This window comes from Anomaloglossus baeobatrachus, chromosome 2 (genome assembly GCF_048569485.1).
Source record: "Anomaloglossus baeobatrachus isolate aAnoBae1 chromosome 2, aAnoBae1.hap1, whole genome shotgun sequence".
In the NCBI taxonomy this organism is placed as follows: Eukaryota; Metazoa; Chordata; class Amphibia; order Anura; family Aromobatidae; genus Anomaloglossus; species Anomaloglossus baeobatrachus.
The window spans coordinates 480,524,371-480,547,644 of NC_134354.1; the positions used below are offsets into that span (position 1 = coordinate 480,524,371).

General features: G+C 41.8%; 1 protein-coding gene across 1 annotated transcript in view; it reads left to right on the forward strand.

Annotated features, from left to right (window-relative positions):
• TMEM255B (transmembrane protein 255B) overlaps window positions 1–23,274 on the forward strand; it is a 124,623-nt gene that overhangs the window by 31,894 nt on the left and 69,455 nt on the right. The window contains exons 2-3 of the mRNA XM_075334253.1: window positions 10,116–10,258; window positions 13,989–14,051. Coding sequence (XP_075190368.1) covers window positions 10,116–10,258; window positions 13,989–14,051 — 206 coding nt within the window. The remainder of the gene's footprint in view (window positions 1–10,115; window positions 10,259–13,988; window positions 14,052–23,274) is intronic.

Sequence of the window (23,274 nt, forward strand, 5' to 3'; positions counted from 1 at the left end):
TAGTATTTTGTAGCTGAGCAGAGCGATTTAAGGCTATGTTCACACAGGGCATCTTTTGGTGCATTTTTGGTGCATTTTTGAGGTCACAAACATGCACTAAAATGCATGCATTTCCTTCTCCCAGCAAAGTCTATGACATTTCTATTTTGCTGTGCATCTTTGTTGGCTGCATCTTGGCTGCGTTTTTCAAGAAGCACCCAAGATGCAGTATGTCAATTCTTTTTGTGCTTTTCCAGCATTTTCGAGCCCTTCCTGTCAATGGATTTGACTTTAAAAACGCATTGGGAAAAATGCGGTAAAACGCGTCAAAAACTTACAAAAAATGCACTGTGTGAACATAGCCTTAGAGTTCTCTGCTTACTAATTAAGGAAAATCAGTCGGGAAGCCAGCTCAGAATCAGGCTTTCCATGAAAGGTGGGTGAGGGAGAGTAGGGTGCATTTTCATTACAAAATAAAAGATTTAGATGGACATAAATGATTTTAATAATGTCCTATTGAGCAAGCACATTACAAAACTTTTTCCTGTGACTGCACCTATTTTTTTTTGTGCCTTTAATACAGATAAAAACATATGTTGCCAAATAACTTTTTTCTAAGTTCCCAAGATAATTATTCCTGCTATAATTATTGATAATTATTATAATCACTGAAACACTTTGGGTTAGAAAAGTTTTAAACTTAAATGGAGTTATAATGTGTCCTGGTTTTAGAAAAGATGTGATTTGATTTTGACCATAAGGGTGCGCTCACACGAACGTATGGTTCGCACGATTGGATCGCATCTCCCGGATCAGCCGCACACTCTCCTGACAGGAGCGGAGCTGCTCCATGTATTTCTATGCAGCTGAAACGCTCCTGTCCAGATAGTGTGCTGCCATTTTGGGTGATACCGATGCGAGACTCGCCGAGTCACTCACTAGTGGGAGTCCGGCCTAAAAATGTTAGTGAACAGAGATCATCATAATGTTACATTTTGGTTCCAAACTTTGGAATTTTTGTATATATTTGCATTTAGTTTCTTTATGTAGTTTAATATTAAAAAGGTCTTTTTTCACAAGCTCCATGCATAAAAAAATAGAACATACATTTACTAATGCAACCCCTTTGGATAAGGTAAGGGAACTATTTAGTGATCCCCTCTCAAGGTTCACTGCTAACCTTGTTGGGTTATACTAAAAGCATAACATGGACCTGAAGCACAGCTGTCCTTCCCACTGATATCCATATGGACCATTGAATAATACAGAAGTTTTAAAAGAAAATTAGGTTCTGAAGTCAAATGAAGTTGTAGCCATCTTCCCTTTAATTCAATATTGTTATAATAAAAGGTGTCATAAATAATTCTTACTTAAAACAACACAAAAATAGATAAAACAACGTAATGAATTTATCTGATGTAATGTCTCTGACCATCTCTGCTCATCTTAAGGCCACTTTACACACTGCGATATCGTTACCGATATCGCTAGCGTGCGTAACCGCCCTCATCGGTTGTGCGACACGGGCAAATCGCTGCCCGTGGCGCACAACATCGCTCAGACACATCACACTACTTACCTGCCTAGCGACGTCACTGTGACCGGCGAACCGCCTCCTTTCTAAGGGGGCGGTTCGTTCGGCGTCACAGCGACGTCACTAAGCGGACGCCCAATAGAAGCGGAGGGGCAGAGATGAGTGGGCGAAACATCCCACCCACCTCCTTCCTTCCGCATTGCCGGCGGCCGCAGGTAAGGTGAGGTTCCTCATCCTGCGGTGTTACACTTAGCGATGTGTGCTGCCGCAGGAACGATGAACAACATCGTACCTGCAGCAGCAAAGATAATTGGGAATAGGGGGACATGTCACCGATTAGCGATTTTGCACGTTTTTGCAACGATGAAAAATCGCTCATAGGTGTCACACGCAACGACATCGCTAAAGTCCGGATGTGCGTCACAAATTCCGTGACCCCAACGAGATCGCTTGAGCGATGTTGTAGCGTGTAAAGTGGCCTTTAGCCCTGCTACATGTGAGTGAGGTCAGATGTAGCAGAGCAGACAGATCTCTACTCTTCTACATCTGACCATGTCAGCTCTGTTTCATCTGATAGAGAAAGTTTATGTAGCAGAGCAGAGACGGTCAGAAACGACCCTTGAATCTTTGTTCTGCAACATCTGACTCACACTCAGATGTAACAAAACTGAGAAGGACAGATGTAGCAGAGCAAAGATGGTCAGATGTAGCAGATCAGAGACGGTCAGAAATGCTACATCTGACTGCTTGACTCAGACGTTGCAGAGCTGAGATGATCAGCTGTATGAGAGCAGAAACAATCAGAGATACTTCATCTGTCTCTGCTCTGCTACATTTGACCATCTCACTCAGATGTAGCAGACCTTAGACTGTCAGAAATAGCAGAGCAGAGATGCTCAGAGATGCTACATCTATGACGTGACCGTCTTACTCATATGTAGCATAGTTGAGACGGTCAGAGATGCTTCATCTGTCTCTGATCTGCTACATCTGACTTTCTCACTCAGATGTACAAGTGATGAGACGGTCAGAGATGTAAAGCAGAGATTGTCAGATGCAGCAGAGCAGAGACTGTCAGAGATGCTACATCTGATGTAGCCTCTTTAACCGTTTCTGCTGTGCTACGTCTGACAGTCTCAGCTTTGCTACATGTGAGTGAAATAGTCAGATGTAGCAGAACAGAGACAGTCAGATGTAAGAGAGAAAGATATATCTAACCTGGCAGTACGTCTGCTCTAAAAGAGATCAGCTGACCTAGGAGTCCTTGCACTGGGGAAATCCTCAGCCTCAGTGCGGCGGCTCCAATCATTGAAGGAGCTGTTTCACTGTAATCCGAGCACTCCAGCGCCACGCAATACTCGGAATTGATCATTATTCGATCAAGCACCCTAATGTTCTATTGAGCAACAAGCAGGACCGAGCATGCTCGCTCATCACTATTTGTGATGTTTGCTTATGTAATCTAGAATGTAACTTGTGATATATAGAGTTGACAATGTGATGTATAATGAGTATAGTAAGTAATGTATGTGGTAATGAATAGCAATAACACTTGTTTAGGAAGTTGTCGGACTGTAGGGTAAGCAACAGTTAAGTGTTTGAACTAGCCCGTCATGGGAGGGGTCAGGTAAAAAGGAAAGTGATAGTTCATACAGGAAGAGTTAGAGAAGACCTAGTGAGCGAAAGTGACGGATGTATAGTTGGTCAGTCATATAGGTTGCATACAGTGGGTGGTTTGTGGCAACAAGGAAACAGGAGAGGAGACAGAAGGCAGGATTGCGTGAACCTTCAGTGCTGATAGAGACACGGAGTGTGAACCATATTGAACGAGAGAATGATCCAGACAATAAGAGCTGGAGGACAGATCTCTAATGGCCAGGCTCCTTAACCATCAAAGTACTCGGATGATCTTAACTGGCGTGTGAATGTAATCAACCCGAGCAGTTTCCCTATAGATCTCTGGGAGTACTGAGCTTTACTCTGGTCATGAATGGACCCTTAAGGAGACTGGACATGGGACTGCGGGATGAAAAGATGACCGTCAGAAACTGTGTTGTAATGCTGTGCTGGGTTGTGCTAGAAATCACAGAACCAGTAGGATCTGAAGCAACTCAGGGGGAACTTAGACTATGTCTGAATATGCTTTGCAAAACTGTTACATGCTTGCAGGTATACTGGTGAGCAAAAGGGTAACAATATTTTGAACTTTTGCATTTCAATTTCCATATGTCACAATACACTACAGCTTCGAAATTGTGACTACCTTCATTTTAAAGACAGTTATCCTGGCTATCTCATACATATATTTGAGTTGCAACTATTTAGTATATGATTAGTAGAGATGGGCAAATAGTGAAATATTCAGGTTCGGATTATTTGAGATTCTATTATTCGTCACAAATAACAAACCCAATGCAAGTCAATGGGAAACTTGAATCATTTTCAGGTGGGCCTTAGAAGTTGGTCTGGAAAAGCTGTAAAAATCCTGAAATGGATGGAAAAGTGGTGAAACTGAATGGGAACAGCATGGGAAAGATGTTTGGATGCATTTCTGACTCATATTTGGCTTCTGTGAATAATATTGTCACTTACTGAGATTTCCCGCAGCTGTCACATTACTTCCAAGTCCACTCATTACATCTCATACATATGCACTGTTTACCCCACCCTCTCTGCCGGCATCTGTGATTGGCTTCAGTCAGACTGACGGCATGCCAGCCTCTCTGGTTGCCCTCACAGCTGTTTGGGTCCCCGAATGGAGTCTAAAAATAAATAAATACATTTGAAAAAAATTGCAAAGTTCCCTGTGTATAGATACCCAGGGCAGATAAAGCAGTTACAGGCTGCAGCTCCCAGCTGTGCGCGTGTATCAAAATAGGAGGGACCCCACGCAGATTTTTTTTTTTTATTATTTAAATAAATTAAAAAAAAACATGCGGTCCCCCCTAATTTTGATACCCAGCCAAGGTAAAACTGACAGGTGGGAGCTAATATTCTCAGGCTGGGGAGGCCCATGGTTCTTATGGCCCACCAAACTAAAAATAGTAGCCCACAGCCGCCCAATTATCGCATCGCACTTTACCCAGCTTCTCCCGATCTCCCTGGTGCAGTGGCAATCAGGGTGATATGAGGGGTTAGTGACAGCTGTGATTTGTTAAATATCAAAGCTGCCACTAAACTCTGGATTAGTAATGGTTAGACCCCTAATTACTAACCTAAAAGAAAAATAAATTAACACAAAACACAGAGAAAAATCCTTTATTAAAAACACCTTCTTTCTCCAATTTATTAACCCCAAAACACCCAGGTGCGATGAAATCCGCACCTTGACGTCTCACAACAAAGCCGGCTATGCTGCATACTGCAGCACGAGGGACACATTAGAAAACATGACTGAAACATGACAGACACTGACTGAGCCGCAGCTGTGAGCGGTGACATCACTGAGTTTACTTGAGATACAGCTGGAGATTCCCAAGGTACCCCAGCTATGATTGCAGGTAAACTCACCTCAGGTGAACTCATTGAACTCAATGACTCTTGTATCACCTGACAGAAAACTGCTTTTGTTTTGCCAAGAGATGCAGAATTTGTGCAGGAATTTGGTGTATAAAGTCCAGCACCAAATCTGCATGAAAACCGCACAAAAAACACGATTGGATGTCGTTTCAGTGCAATTTTCTGCAAGGAGATGCAAATTTGGTGGAAAAATCTGGTACAGACATTTCTGCCCCAAATCTACATCTCCTGGCAAACCACACCTAATTTGCATTTTTTTTTTATGCCAGGAGATGCAAATTTGGTGCTTAAATTTATACACCAAATTCCTGTACCAAATCTGCATCTCCTGGCAACAAAATGCATCAAAACGCCATGCACTTTACAGTTTGGGTTCACCCATCACTATTCCAGACCCATTTGTACTCATCAGAGCCTAGTGTATTGACTTTTGTGTCATTGCTCTAAATCACCCATTTCCAATCTTCTACTGTCCATTTTTCGTACTTTCTTGCAAACTCGAGTCGACTCTTCTTATGATGCAATTAAAGTCAAGGCTTCTTTTCCTCTTTTCTCACCACCATTCTAGACATGTGTAAAATGCATTGCATGGTGCTTGCATGGATGTCTATTATCTCACTATTACTAAGCATACGAACCACCTCCTTTGCCATGTTTGCCACGCCAGAACTGATAGATCTTGTGATGAGTCAACTTGTTGACTCCCAAATTTTGCCTGGACATCCACATCTGGGCTTTTGAAATGATGAACAGACTTTTTGTATTTGGCTCACTGACATGGCACTTACATGATGGAGTTTGGCAATTTTTTTGGTCGAGACACCACTATCGACGAGCTCGATGATGCTGATTCTCCTTTCATGAAAAATCTACTTCATGGCTGCACCTTGATTTGAACCAGTGATTTTTTGCTTAAGAATAAAAGTAATAACATACTGAGCTATTATGGAATGTGAGCAGAGATTGTAATTTGTATTATACAGGAAGAAACCCAGGAGCAAAAAACAGGAGCCAACAGTAACAATGTAGAAACATAAGAATCTGCATAACTAATCATATGCTAAATAGGTGCAAGTCAAATTTATGTATGAGATAGCAAAGATGATTGACTATAAAATGGAGGTAGTCTCACATTCAAAGCTGTAGTGGGTGGTGAGATATGAAGCCTGAAAGTCAAAAGTTCAAAATATTGTTAACCTTTTGCTCATCAGTGTATGTGCCCGCTATCTGGAGTGGGAAGTTGATTCAAAGAATGAACTGTAGAGGAAAGTGTTGTTTGAACAGAACTACTGGTCTCCTTCTGAGTACGAGTTGTCATCTGATCCTGGCCAGCCAACATTAGCTGCAATATGCATCCTACAGGGGTTCACAGCCCACATGACACACCCAGCCAGGACCAGTCATTTCATGTAGTGTGCTGTGGCATCCAGAGTCAACCCTCACCCATGACTACCACGCTACAACACCCTGTACTTGGCATATTTGGTAGGATAAAGACTTGCCGTCGGCAGATCTAAGTGTTGAGGGGAAGGCATGGGCTCCATTGAAGATGGTAACCGTGGCAAGGTCGAAGATGGCGCTGAGCATAGGCTCTAAGATGGTGGATGGTGGCACAGCTCCAAAAGAGATTTCTGTCCATCATGGGTGTTAGAGAAATTGAAGGGTATGGAAATCTGGACACCCTCGAGAAGCTACGCCCATTGACAGAGATGGCAGCCCATGATGACGAGTGTCGGCCAATATAGGATGAGGTGGAAGGAGAAGGTCTGACCATTGGAGATTGACAGTATGTAACAAGCAGAGACCTGAAGGAAATGGGAGGGCCAAGCAAAAGAGACCCCACCCTCCCAGAGTCGTAGCCGTACAACTGACTGCTGAAGGATGAGGGAGATGGTGCCATCTTGTGAGAAGTCAGAGAGAAGATCTGCAAAATAGCTGAGTAGCAAGTATCAGTGAGTGCAAGTGGGACCATTCTTTTTCCTCAGAGGGCCACGAGAAATTAAAAGAACAAGGAGGGAGTAAGGACCTGCTCCAAATGTCCATTGTGGGATACCCCTGTGTACGTACTGGAAACAGAATCGAAGGTAGTGCCTTGTCCTACACCCTTGCTGATAGTCGAGACCTACAGGGTCTGAGTCCAATGGCTTGTCAGTGACCTCGAAGGTCTGAGTTTGCTGGAGGCTGAGGAGAAGTAGGTTAGAACCTTTGAGGAAGGGAAGCTAGACATCTCACCCACCGTGCGGTACCAAAGACTGGCATCCGTAGAGGTAGGTTTTTGTTATAACCCGCTACAGAGACGAGGCTACATCTGGGAATTTGGAACTCGTCAACGAGTTTTGGTGGAACAGGAGGCAGTGGAGTTTGGGTACCCATATCAGCAAAGATGTTATTTTGCTAATGATCTACGGGTAACAATCCTGAAGATGGATGGTCCCTGTGAGTGGTATGTGCCTGGAAAACCTATATTCGGTGAACATTTCTATCCTAACTACGGCCAAGAAAGATGCTGTGAAAAAGCTGAATGGGTTGGAGGTGAAGCATGGGTAACAAAGGTGGATTGAAGGACTGAAGTCGGATGCCTGGAAATTCTCATTGGGAATTTTGCACTCTTGACAAGGACAGTCCTTAAGTCCCTGAGCAAGTTATTGTGTGCCCCTCACTTAGTTTAGTTGCACATGTTGCAAATTACCCTGTTGGGTTGTGGTCCTTTAAGCCGCCAGAGGATTTTACACCCTTCGTTCTGTACTTTGCCCAATCAGCTATGGACTCTGCCCTAATTCTCCCATGGACTTTGTTATCAAACCCCTATGGACTTTGCCCCAGTACCCTCACACACTCTGCTCCATAATGGACTTTGTTCTCAAGTCACTTTATGGACTCCGTCTCATCCAAACCCTGAATCTTGCTCATCATGGACTGTGTCCTTGTTGAAGGACTACGGTTGGGGTGGTCGGGGAATGGATAACCCAATTACACAACTGGGTTGAAGGAGGTTGGACTGTGCCCATGTACTTTTGGGGTGCTGTTATGTTGGTCAAAGGGCCCTTGTTTACAAAGAACTTGACCTCTCACTTCCGGGGTACCAACCTAGTGGGACCGAGGTTGTACCTACGCAAAAGATGGGAGTATATCATCTATCATCCAGGAGACATGAGCAGAGACTGTTGTTGTTTATGTTTTATGTGATGTGTTTTCCAGGAATACAAATGGTCATGGACTACCATTGATAAAGAGCAGAGGAATCTAAGTGTGGTGGACAATTGCTGGCTTCTTCTTCTTATTATTATTATTATTATTATTAATAATAATAATAATAATAATAATCATATATTTTATTTATATAGCGCCAACATATTCCACAGCACTTTGCAATTAGGTTGGGACATGTACACTGGAGATCAAAATTAGAGAACAACACACAATTTCCTAAATGTTAAGGTAAACTAGCAATAAACTAGCAGTATTTTAAGCTTATTTCAAGTATTGAATTTTTTCAAAAGCACATAATAATAATGTAAATGAGATAAATGTAAAAGAACACTGATCAAAATTAGAGAACACTTTCAGATACCTGCAAATTATTGGTGTTAATCTGGCACCTGGTGCTAATTTCCTTAATTATATGACAAACCCTATTTAACTGGTAGTCTAACTTTCCAATTTGCACTGACTTTGCAAAAATGGTGTGCCGTTCCAAAGTGATTGAAACCCACTGACAACAGGTTATCCAGATGAAGGGCAAAGGGGTGACCCTATCAGCCACAGCAAGAAGAGTTGGTCATTCCAAGTATGTGATTTCAAGAATATTGCTTCTATACAACATCACAAACGCTTTCAAGTCCCCCAAGAAGGCTGGTCACCCTCGAAAGACAAATGCAAGAGAGGACAGGATAATGCAGAGAATTTCCATGAGTAATCGTTTCAACACTGCAGCTGGAATTGCTCTCCAGTTCAACATTGAACAGTGTAAGGATCTGTCATACAGTGTCACGACCTTTAAAAGCATTTGGTCTGAAAGCCCACTCTGCAGTGACCAAACCTCTGATTAGCAGGAAGAATCAAAAGGAGCATGTTGTGTGGACAGAAGAGAAATGGTCCACAGTCCATTTTAGTGATGAACACAAGTTTAATTTATTTGGGTCTGATGGGAAACATTATGTTGGTCAACAAACTGGGGTAAGACTGAAGCCAAAGTGTGTTAAGAAGTCAGTGAAATGTGGTGGCGGAAGGGTCATGGTTTGGGGAATGTTTTCTGCAGCAGGAGTTGGCCCTATCATACAGCTACATGGCAGAGTGAATGCAAGTGTGTATTATTAGAGCTTTCTTCAACAACACATGGTTTGTTTGCCTTTGCAACACCTGCAAAGGCAAACCTTATAAAGGAGCTATTAGCTAGGCTACATCTTACAGACACATATACAACAACTTTGGGGTATTACATTTGTAATGAGGTAGTTAGAATTACAATTATACATTTTTATGCTGCTTTGCCAGCTCTATATATTCACCTACTGCTGGGTATAGTTTCCAGGATATCAGAACATATGTATATCATCATGACGTTTTACATCTCACAAAATAATCTAATTCTACATATTGTGTTATTGACTGTTCAAAATATTTTTCTATGTATAATTTGGAATACTGGAAACCATATCTGGCATCTGGACTGAAATAAGGAACTGATAATATTGGGCTTACATCTGAATTTCATTGACTATGGCTGCCTTTCATACACAGACTTATAGACTGCTGTGCTCTGAAGTATTGAAAGCAAAATCTAATTTGTAATAGGTATGTGCAAAAACGCAAATATTTAGGCATACTGGGGTCTTCCTGTCTTCCTTTATTATCTTTTTATTTAGGTTTTAAAAATCCTTTTTTTAATATAGAAATTTCTGAACAGTCATATCCTTTATACCAGATGCTGCACTCATTTCAGTCATTAAGAAGCTGCAACATAACTTATTATTGTCCGACTGCAAATGTATGATGAGTAAATGGTGCTAGAAATGTGAATACATCCCAGCATCTTCTGCAGAAATCCAGCATTTTATAATTTGTCCGTACAATTTAATTGCAGGTCATTTTGCTAAACGGAAGAGGTCTGCTCTGTGGTTCACCATCTCCCTGCTTCTGGTGTCTCTTTTTATATTGACCATTGGCTTGGCTGCAACCACAAGAACAGAAAATATAACTGTTGGAGGTTATTATCCAGGGATAATTGTAAGTATGTTTTTATTCTGTTTGTACAAGGTTAATATGTAACCTTCTATTTCCATTTTTTTTTATGAAAATATGTAAAGAAAAAGTATTTCTAAAATGACTTAACTGCAATTTGCTATACAGTGGCATGGAAAAGTTTGGGCACCCTTGGTCAAAATTACTTTTATTGTGAACAGTTAAGCAAGATAAAGATGAAATGATCTCTGAAAGGTATACAGTTTAAGATGGCACATTTCCATTGTATTTTATTTTCAACTTTTAAATTTTAAAATTAGCAAAAAAGTAAATTGGGCCAATACAAAAGTTTGGGCACCCTGAATGGTTAGTACCTAGTAGCACACACTTTTGCAAGTATCACTGCTTGTAAACCCTTTTTGTAGCTGGCCAACAGTCTTTGAATTCTTGTATGTTGGATTTTCATCCATTCTTTCTTCCAGTCCAGTGAAATTCCTGGGGCTTGCATGCACTGCTCTTTTGAGGTCTAGCCACAGATTTTCAATGATATTCAGATCAAGGGACTGTGAGGGGCATTGTAAAACAAAGGAAATGTGTAATATTTAACTTTATGCCTTTTAGAGATCATTTAATCTGCAAATTGCTTAACTGTTCACAATAACAGTAATATTGACCAGGGGGCCCCAAATGTTTACGTCACACCGTATATATAAAAGAACTAACAAGTAACAATGTTTATATAAATGTATTAACATCCTGAAAATTGTCAGAATTAAATTGCAATTTGGGAACTGGCAGCTTTGTACAATCGGTGGACATACCGCATACGCAGCTAGTTAAAGGGCTGGTTCCATTAACAAACTACATTTTAATCAATAGATATTGGAATAAAAATAATTTCCACAGTTAAATGTGTTAAAAAACACTGATATAATCTTATAAATGTGCCACTGCTATATACTGTGTAATGGCCGTGTCTGACCGTACAGGAATTTGATCTGAACATACCACAGCTCCTGGGCAAGGGATGACGTAAAACAGTATATAGAGAGGACAGCACAGGGTAACAGATGCAGCTTTGTGTAAAGTAATATAATCATACTTTTTATTTACATAGTGCCACATATTCCGCAGCACTTTACCATTTAGCAGGGACATGTACAATCAATAAAAACAAAACCAAGTAACAAATAGTTCAACAGATATAGTGGGAGTGAGGGCCCTGCTCACAAGCTTACAATCTATAAGGAAATAGGGGGGCACAATATGTGGAATGTGATTGTTGTGTATGGTCCAGCCATCATTATTATAAATAATGACTTTCATCTAAAACTGCATGATCTGTTCATCAGCCAGGATCTGGCAAGTGCAGTTATCGTGTACACTTAGGATGTGGAGAAAGATGAATAAGAGGGGGCAGATTAGGTTTAACATTTAGAAAGAGGGAATAGTGGAGAGTTAGGCTATGTGCGCACGCTCCATCTTTGTGGTGACCACAAAGATGCACGTTTTTGATCCCTCGGCATGCATTTTTTGCCGTGTTTTATTGCATTTTTTTACCATGATTTGCCCAGTGCGTTTTTTTAAGTCAAATCTATTGACTAAAAAAGGCTCAAAAACGCTGGCAAAAATGCAGAAAGAATTGGCATCCGGCATTTTTGTGGTCACCACAAAAACGAAGCCCAAAAAAAGCTGCATCATGCAGACAGAAAAACGTAAATCTCCTAGACTTTGCTGGGGAAGGAAATGCATGCAGTTTTGGGACCCAAACTGCACCTAAAAAATGCAGCGTGCGCACAAGGCCTTAGGTTAGTGAGATGAGGTGATAGGCCTGTTTAAATAGTTGTCTTTTTAGAGTATGCTTTAAGACATGGGGGCTAGATATTAGTCAGTTACTTTGGAGTAGTGTGTTCCAGAACACTGGTGCAGTACAAGAGAAGTCTTGGAGATGGAGGTGCGTGGTTCAGATTATGGAGGATGTGAGTCTGAGATCAGTAATAGAACAGAGTGTGGAGGTAGGATGATAGACCGAGATGAGGGATGAGATGTAAGGCACTGCAGAACTTAGAAGAGCTTTATGGATCAGACAGCAAAATGTTTTACCCTGCAGAAAGAATCAGCTGAGACTACATTCTGTCCAATCTATATACTCTCTTTTGCTTTCTCCCCTGCAAGGAGATGTGGTTTCTACCAACCATGATTCTATACAGAAAGACTAGTCCATTACACAGTACAACCCCTGGCAAACATTATGGACTCACCTGGCTCTGAGGATGTTCATTCAGTTATTTACTTTTGTTTAAAAAAAAAAGCAGATCATAGACATGGCACCAAACTAAAGTCTTGTCAACTTTCTGGCTTTAAGAAACACTAAAAATAAATCATGAAAGCATAATGTGCTAGCCAGTAACGGTTACTTTTCAAGGCCAAACAGGGGGGAAAAATTATGGAATCACTCAATTATGAGGAAAAAATTATGGAATCATGAAAAATAAACAAACAAAAGAACACTCCAATACATCACTAGTATTTTGTTGCACCACCTCTGGCTTTTATAACAGCTTGCAGTCTCTTACGCATTGACTTAATGAGTGACAAACAGTACTCTTCATCAGTCTGGCTCCAACTTTCTCTGATTGCTGTTGCCAGATCAGCTTTGCAGGTTGGAACCTTGTCATGGACCATTTTCTTCAACTTCCACCAAAGATTTTCAATTGGATTGAGATCCAGACTATTTGCAGGCCATGTCATTGACCTTATGTATCTTCTTTCAAAGAATGTTTTCACAGTTTTTTTCTCTATGGCAGGATGAATTATTATCTTGATAAATGATTTCATCATCCCCAAACATCTTTTCAATTGATGAAATAAGAAAAGTGTCCAAAATTTCAATGTAAACTTGGGAATTTATTTAAGATGTAATGACAGCCAGCTCCCCAATGCCTTTACCTGACATGCAGCCCCATATAATCAATGACTGTGGAAATTTATATGTTCTCTTCAGGCAGTCATCTTTTTATTTTTTAGCTTTTCGGTATGTAAATCCCATTTCCTTTAGAAGGTTTCTTACAGTTTGGTCACAGACATTGACTCCAGTTTCCTTCCATTCGTTCCTCATTTGTTTTGTTGTGCATTTCCTGTTTTGGAGACATATTGCTTTAAGTTTCCTGTCTTGACGCTTTGATGTCTTCCTTGGTCTATCAGTATGTTTGCCTTTAACAACCTTCCCATGTTGTTTGTATTTGGTCCAGATTTCAGACACAGCTGACTGTGAACAACCAACGTCTTTTGCAACATTGCGTGATGATTTACCCTCTTTTAAGAGTTTGATATTCCTATTCTTTGTTCCAATTGACATCTCTCGTGTTGGAGCCATGATATATGTCAGTCCACTTGGTGCAACAGCTCTCCAAGGTGTCATCATTCCTTTTTAGATGCAGACTAACGAGCAGATCTTATTTGATGCAGATGTTAGTTTTGAGAATGAAAATTTACAGGCTGATTCCATAATTTTTTCCTCATAATTGAGTGATTCCATATCAGGTGTATACTTTATATATGTGCCAAATGTCAATCAATATGCATGTAAATATAAGTTTGATAGAGAAGGGCCAAAGGGGCCTTCACTATCAGTGTTTGTTACTTCTATCTATAACTATCTATAAAATGTATAAGTTAACTATTTAAATGTATTAAATTTAACTATAATTTAAAATGTATAATTTAACTATCTATAAAATGTATAATTTTTGTTTTCTTTGCATCCTGAAATCAGCTTGGCTTTGGATCTTTCTTAGGCATAATTGGAATTCATCTTGCGGAAAACAGAAAACAAATGGTATGCGTAATCTGTTTTCATTATTTATATGGTTTAATGATTAAATTCATTGTGCCTCAAGAGGGTAACTCTTCTTGTCTAAAAGAACATTGATTTACTAAGAAAGCATATACACTGCTTTGAAAAAGTATTCATATATCTTTTGAACTTTTGCACACTTTTTCATGTAACACCGACAAACTGAATTGTATTTTATTGGGATTTTATGTGATATACTCGTACCAACATAAAGTAACAAGTATTTGTGAAGTGTAAATAATTGATACATGGATTTCTAATCATTTTGAAAATATAAATCTGAAAAATTGGGATATACATTTGTATTCAGCTCCCTGTAGTCTGATACCCCTAAATAAAGTCCTGACCGATTGCCTTCAAAAGTCACTTAATAAGTAAATTGAGTCCATCTGTGAGTAATTTATTCTCAGTATAACTACATCTTTTTCTCAGTATAACTACATTTTGTGAAGGCATGAAAGATTTGTTTGAGAACATTAAGGAACAAACAGCTCCATGAAAACCAAGGAACATATCAGACAGATCAGAGATAAAGTTGTGGTGAAATGTAAGACCGTCGTCACACAAATGCAATGTGAAAAAAATCTCGTATTGCACTCTGCCTAATGTTAACCAATCAGGCAGCTCAGATCTGCAAGTTTTTCCTCAGTCCTAATAGAACTGAGGACAAAATCTCAGCATGCTGCAATTGTCTGTGAGTCTCCGCTTACTTGCACCCATATAAGTCTATGGGTGCGAGTGAAATAGCCCACTGCACTCGGATGATATCCGAGTGCAGTGCGATATACGCACAGCCTGATAATGGAGGAGCTGGAGAGCGGATAACAGTCCCATGACACTTGACTCACACTTGCTGCAGAGCCTGAGCCTAGAATCATTAGCATATTGCATCCGATGCTCTCACATCGGATACCATAGACTAATGTGTCACTGGCCTAAAGCAGGGTTAGATTATAGTAAAAAAAAATCCCAAGTTCTGAACATCTCCTGGATGTATGAGCCTTCACATAGCCTCCCTATATACAGTATGAGCCCTCACACAGTCCTCCTATATACAGTATGAGCTATCACATAGTCCCTTGTATACAGTATAAACCCCCTAATAGTCCCTATATATACTATATGCAGTATGAGACTCCACATTGCCTTCCTATATACACCTCTATATATACCTCTATACACAGCACCTCTATACACACCTCTTACATACATACAGTTCAAAACCAGAAGTGCATTTCTCACTGAAATTAAATCAGAATAAACCTTTCCCGTTTTAGGTCAATTTGGATTACCAAAATTAATTATATTTGCCAAATGCCAGAATAATGAGAGAGAGAAAAAATGTACTACTTTCTACAAATTCAAAAGTTTACATACACTGAGAGTGCTATGCCTAGAGCATAGCATAGCAGTATAAACCCCCTAAATAGAGCATAGCATAGCAGTATAAACCCCCTAATAGTCCCTATATATACTATATGCAGTATGAGACTCCACATTGCCTTCCTATATACACCTCTATATATACCTCTATACACATACACCTCTATACACACCTCTTACATACATACAGTTCAAAACCAGAAGTGCATTTCTCACTGAAATTAAATCAGAATAAACCTTTCCCGTTTTAGGTCAATTTGGATTACCAAAATTAATTATATTTGCCAAATGCCAGAATAATGAGAGAGAGAAAAAATGTACTACTTTCTACAAACTCAAAAGTTTACATACACTGAGAGTGCTATGCCTAGAGCAGGACCTCATCCAGAATGACCCCATTTCAGAAAACTTCCTTCCTTCAAGAATTTATGTAGGGGTGTGGTTAACAATTTTGAACACACATACTGAACAAAATTATAAGCACAACACTTTATCTTTTGCTCCCATTGTTCATGGGCTGAACTCTAAGATCTGAGACTTTTTCTATGAACACAAAAGGTATTTTTCTCTCAAATATTGTTCACAAATCTGTCTAAATCTGTGGTAGTGACAACCAGGGCCGCCATCAGGGCATTACTACTGTGACTCCTGTAGAGGGCCCGGTGAGCAGAAGCCAGGAGGGGGGCCCGGCTGACAACCCGGGCCCCTCCCCTTTCATTCATCTGCTCATCGGACCCCAAGGGCAGGGGCCACCATTAGGGCAATGAGTGGGGCCCGGGCTGCTCATAGAGAGCTGCCATCTCTCTTCCTGCTCTGCAGAGCAGGACAGGAAACGTACCGGACCACAACGGAGGCTGCAGGGGCTGAGAAGGTGAAGGACCTGTAAATTCAGGACCTTCAATGTCACCTGACTAATCATGTGCCTGATCACATGACCGAAAAGGCGACTGGAACTCCTGCAGCCTCCATGCAGGTCCCAGTGTCTCCTCTCCTGCTCTGCACCATCTGGAACTGCAAGATGAGGTAATGTATAGTGTGTGTAGAGAAATGTGCCTGTTTTAGGGTTGTGTGTGTGTGTGTGTGTGTATATGTGTACAGGCTGTGTGTAATATGGGGGTGCTGCAGCCTGTGTGTATATGTGTACAGGCTGTGTAATACGGGGGATGCTGTGGGCTGTGTGTGTATATGTGTATAGACTGTTTGTAATATGGGGTGCTGTAGCCTGTATATGTATAAAGGCTGTGTGTGATATGGGGGTGCTGCAGGCTGTGTGTGATTTGGAGGTTCTGCAGGCTGTGTGTAATATGGGGGTGCTGGAGGCTGTGTGTGATATGGGAGTGCTGCAGCCTGTGTGTGATATCGGGGGGCTGCAGGCTGTGTGTGATATGGGAGTGCTGCAGCCTGTGTGTGATATCGGGGGGCTGCAGGCTGTGTGTGATATGGGGGTGCTGCAGGCTGTGTGTGATATGGGGGTGCTGCAGACTGTGTGTGATATGGGAGTGCTGCAGGCTGTGTGTGATATGGGGGAGCTGCAGGCTGTGTGTGAAATGGGAGTGCTGCAGCCTGTGTATGATATAGGGGTGCTGTAGGCTGTGTGTGACATGGGGGTGCTGCAGGCTGTGTGTGATATGGGGGTGCTGCAGGCTGTGTGTGATATGGGAGTGCTGCACCCTGTGTGTGATATCGGGGGGCTGCAGGCTGTGTGTGATATGGCGGTGCTGCAGGCTGTGTGTGATATGAGAGTGCTGCAAGCTGTGTGTGATATGGGAGTGCTGCAGGCTGTGTGTGATATGGGGGTGCTGCAGACTGTGTGGGATATAGGGGTACAGACAATGCTGAAGTTGGTTTCTTATCCGGGGCTGAAGTTGGTTTCTTATTCGGCTATTATTTATTTTCAGGTTCCTGCAGTCTTATAATTTTTTAGGTGTTTTTAAGTGTATTCAAAACAGGGCACATGACTGCATGGTGTGTATACAGGGCACATGACTGCATGGTGTTATATACAGGGCACAAGACTGCATGGTGTTATATACAGGGCACATGACTGCATGGTGTTATATACAGGGCACATGACTGCATGGTGTTATATACAGGGCACATGACTGCATGGTATTATATACAGGGCACATGACTGCGAGGTATTATATACAGGGAACATGACTGCATGGTGTTATATAAAGGGCACATGACTGCGTGGTATTATATACAGGGCACATGACTGCGTGGTGTTATATACAGGGCACATGACTGCCTGGTGTTATATACAGGGCACATGACTGTGTGGTATTATATACAGGGCACATGACTGCACGGTGTTATATACAGGGCACATGACTGCATGGTATTATATACAAGGCACATGACTGCATGGTATTATATACAGGGCACATGACTGCATGGTATTATATACAGGGCACATGACTGCATGGTATTATATACAGGGAAAAACCGTCATAGATAATTATTAAGGGATCAAAACCTGTAAACCGTAGAAAAACCCTTATTAAAACATCATTTTTATTTAATTTAAATTAAAATAGATATCCCAAATTGAAAGACATACACACATATAAATACGAACACATGGAACAAGTGCCACAGTGCAGAATGGGAGTGGTCAACACCCTACCACTTCTCCCTACCTAGCCTGCGGAGGTCGGCACCCTAGATCACGTAATGGCGCCCCCGCTCGGACGTCGGCTCACCTCCTCTCCCTCCACTAGATTATAAGTGCAGCTAGTCTGGGAGTATAGGAGTGCTCAAAAAAGGAATTTTTCTGCACTGTCTCAAAATGATAATACAAAATGCAACAATTTAAATGTCAGGGATAAGACCTGTTTTCAGTTGGCACATTTGTGAGTATGCCTCTACAGGAACGGGGTGTAGAAACATACAGCGGGCTCTGTCAAATGAGGACAACATGTCATGGTTTCAAACATAGTTCAGAGGGGTTTTATGCATATATGTTAGCTCTAAGATGTAAACATTCCACTCGATAGCAGCATAAAGGTGAACATATATTTAAAGTGCTGTGCATATAGCAGCCTGAAAATAGGAGGGGGGTACCCTCAGGCCCAATAACACCCTGCTTCCACCAGTGTAAGGTTACAACACACTGGTAACATTCAATGACTCCCCAACCAGAACATATACAATAATCCTCAGAGACAACCCCGTAATGATAACAGCATAAATAGTAAATTCCACATGGATCAAATATTCCACTAACACCCAATCACTGTAGGAAAAAGTGACAATAGTATAGTCAAGTACTTAGCTTGTTATGCAAACTTGGACCAATCGCCAGATAGCCATATACTTGAGTGTAATCACTGGACGCCTAAATATGTACAGGCTGATACAGGAACCGCTTTTCCAGCTCTCTCAGAGGCGGGGATTAGGACCGAGGCAGTACGGCAGACTGTGGCCAGCTGCACATACCCCATTGTGGGAGCTCCTGAGGAACCCTGGTGGGACTAGATGCCAGGGGGAAACGCGTCGAGCAGAGCTGGAAAAGCGGTTCCTGTATCAGCCTGTACATATTTAGGCGTCCAGTGATTACACTCAAGTATATGGCTATCTGGCGATTGGTCCAAGTTTGCATAACAAGCTAAGTACTTGACTATACTATTGTCACTTTTTCCTACAGTGATTGGGTGTTAGTGGAATATTTGATCCATGTGGAATGTACTATTTATGCTGTTATCACTACGGGGTTGTCTCTGAGGATTATTGTATATGTTCTGGTTGGGGAGTCATTGAATGTTACCAGTGTGTTGTAACCTTACACTGGTGGAAGCAGGGTGTTATTGGGCCTGAGGGTACCCCCCTCCTATTTTCAGGCTGCTATATGCACAGCACTTTAAATATATGTTCACCTTTATGCTGCTATCGAGTGGAATGTTTACATCTTAGAGCTAACATATATGCATAAAACCCCTCTGAACTATGTTTGAAACCATGACATGTTGTCCTCATTTGACAGAGCCCGCTGTATGTTTCTACACCCCGTTCCTGTAGAGGCATACTCACAAATGTGCCAACTGAAAACAGGTCTTATCCCTGACATTTAAATTGTTGCATTTTGTATTATCATTTTGAGACAGTGCAGAAAAATTCCTTTTTTGAGCACTCCTATACTCCCAGACTAGCTGCACTTATAATCTAGTGGAGGGAGAGGAGGGTGAGCCGACGTCCGAGCGGGGGCGCCATTACGTGATCTAGGGTGCCGACCTCCGCAGGCTAGGTAGGGAGAAGTGGTAGGGTGTTGACCACTCCCATTCTGCACTGTGGCACTTGTTCCATGTGTTCGTATTTATATGTGTGTATGTCTTTCAATTTGGGATATCTATTTTAATTTAAATTAAATAAAAATGATGTTTTAATAAGGGTTTTTCTATTATATACAGGGCACATGACTGCACGGTATTATATACAGGGCACATGACTGCACGATGTTATATACAGGGCACATGACTGCATGGTATTATATACAAGGCACATGACTGCATGGTATTATATACAGGGCACATGACTGCATGGTATTATATACAGGGCACATGACTGCATGGTATTATATACAGGGCACATGACTGCATGGTATTATATACTTGGGATGGTTTATTTTTCTGGAGAAACCTGTAAACCTGTAAAAAACAGAAAACAAATAGGTGAATAAGAAACTAGACAAATAAGAAACCAACTTCAGAATCGTGGAGTGCAGCAGGCTGTGTGTGTGTGTGTGTGTGTACAGGCTGTGTGAGATATGAGGAGCAGGGCGTGTGTGATATGGGGTGGAGCAGGCTGTGTGTAATATGTATATGTGTATATATATATATATATATAGATATATATTTATTATAGTTTTTCAAAGAGTGGCAGTGGGACTGTGGGAGGTTTGAGGGGTGGAGCCTGGGCGGAGTCTCAAGAGGGCCCGAAAATGTTGCCAGTATGGGGCCCTGAAATTCCTAGTGGCGGCCCTGTGCACAACTTCTCCTCCACTTCACAGGTGTGGCATGTCAAGATGCTGACCGCATGATTATTTGAACAGCAACATACAGTAGCTGGAGAAAGAAAGACCTGAACCACATATCCAAACATCATAAGTTGATCTAAAGCTGCTAGGCAAAAATGTATATAACTGAACATGAGGTTCTTGGTTTAACATTCTGATCAGACTGTATGAAGCCCACTGCCACGTCACGGTGAACCTGAGTAGGTCCCTAACTTATCTGAAGCCTTAAGGTGCGATGCCGCTTGACAACCCCTGCCAGAATGTTAAACCAAGAACCTCATGTTCAGTTATATACATATTTGTCTAGCGGCATTAGATTTAAGTGTGATTATTCCACAGGTGTGCCTTTGGCTGGCCAAAATAAAAGGCTACTCTAAAATGTGCAGTTTAACAGTAATGGTCCTCTGTATGGACCTCAGGATCTCATCACGGTATCTCTGTGCATTCAAAATGGCATCAATTTAAAGCACGTATTTTGGTTGTCCATAGCATACGCTTGCCCATACTATAACACCAATGCCACCATGGGCTACTCGATTCAAAATGTTGACATCAGCAAACCACTCATTCACATGATGCCACGCATGTAGTTTGCCATCTGCCCTGTACAGGGATTCATCTGTGAAGAGAACACCTCTTCAACATACCAGACATCATTGAATGCGAGCATTTTCCCATTCAAGTCAGTTACAATGACGAACGTCAGTCAGATGGAGAACCCAATGAGTACAACAAGCATGCTAATGAGCTTCCCTGAGATAATTTTTGACGGTTTGTGCAGAAATTCTTTGGTTATGCAAACAGATTGTTGCAGCAGCTGTCTGGGTGACTGGTATCAGATAATCTTGGAGGTGAAGACACTGGATGTTGGGGTCCTGGGCTGGTGTGGTTACACTTGCCCTGCGGTTTTAATTCCGGTAGGATGTACAGACAAATTCTCTGAAACGCCTTTGGAGATGAGTTGTGGTAGAGAAATGAACATTCAATTTACATGCAACAGCTGAGGAGGACATTCCTGCAGTCAGCATGTCAAGTGCACGCTTCTTCAAAACTTGCGACATCTGTGTCCTTGTACTGTGCGATAAAACTACATATTTTAGAGTGGCCTTTTATTGTGGTCAGCTTAACGCACACCTCTACAATAATCATGCTGTCCAATGATATGCCACACCTGTGAGGTGGATGGATAACTCAACCGACGAGTAACCCCAACCCCTTAGACAGACTATACGACACACATCATTTTACAGGGGTCCTACAGACAACAGTGAACTTCCTTTTTCAAGATTTTTCAGGAAGCTTCCCATGGGGTCCTTCCTTGAGTCATGTTATCTGTCTGAGAAAGAAAGAACGAAGACAGGAAATGGCAAGAAAATCCCTGTTTGAGTAGTTAGAGACCGAGCAAGAAAGTAAATATATAATCCAGACACTTTTACTGACTGCTTACTTTCTTCTTGGTCCATGAAAATCATTGAGGAAGAATGTGTTTGTAGCACCCAGGGGGCAGGGGGTAGTCAGGCACGGGTACCTCGTACCTGCTTTACTCGTCACCGGGCCGGAGTGGTGGTCTGGGATGTCGCGGTGGCCTGCCTGGCTTTGTGCCCCGAGGTGTACACCAATAAAGAGGGAAGATGATGGGGGTAGTAGTAGTAGAATTGTCATGACGCCACCTGTGGTACGCGGCCATAGTTTAGCCGCCGCTGCTGTTGCTGTCCTCAGGGGCAGATGGTAATAGCAGCTGATATGGTGTTGCTCCCCACAAGTGGAGCGGGCCCCGGGGAGGATGATGAGGGGAGTAGTGATGGCGATGGCCTTTAGCACCGAGGCGCGGGGTGGCGGTGCCAGTAATAAGAGTCTGAGTCAGATGCTGCGGTTCCAGGTGTCTTTACTCACTCTCTGTGCCGCTCGCCTGGGTAGTATCGGTCACTCACTGTGATGGGCTCTGTCAAACCCGAATTCCTTTGGAGGTCAGTCCAGTCTGATGCTCAGTTAACCCCTTCTTCCTAGTGCCCTGTGTGTCAGATCCCCGTTGGTTAAAGTTACTTGGGGACCCCGGTCTGTCTCGAGTAGTACGCTTGTCCTTATTTGCAGGTACTGCGGCTCCGCAATGGCACCTGGTGCTGTCCAAGGCCCTGGATCCTGTCGACCTCCTGCAGATCCAGGTTGAGCACTACACCTTAAATCAGGTGCAATATTCTGTGGCGACTGAAGCCTCAGGGGTGCCACATATCCATTCAGAAAATCATTCAAAGAATATGTAGAATGGGTAATATTGGTCCACATTTAGCTGTGAAGCTACAAAACCACAAAAACCAGACTACAGTTTGTCTGCTACTAAATATCTATTACCTTTGAGAAGTTGTTTTATGTTTTACTTGGGGGGGAAGTAATTCACCTAAAAAATGGCAAAAAGGTGTGTAAAGGTCGTCTGAGGCAATGTTTCCAGCTCCATCCAATTTCTCTCAATAGGTATTAAAATGATTGCACTCCACAAAAACACCCTATGAGAATGCAGGGAGTGCTTAAATCTCAGTATTATGAAGCCAGAGGGTCTTTGAGTCTCTATGCTGACTGCGTGCCCATAATCCTACTGCATGTATGAGGCCTTAAACCTTAAGGTCTTCACAATATGTAGAAATGTTCATAGGACGTTAAAGGGTTTCCATGCGTACTTTCAGTACATGTTTTTTAATGACAGTGTCTAACGGCTATATTCTCGATCAGCATTGACATCCAACAAACACTATGCATAAGCACATTTATATATTGTTAATTAATATAAATATTAATAGAATATTAATTTCATTA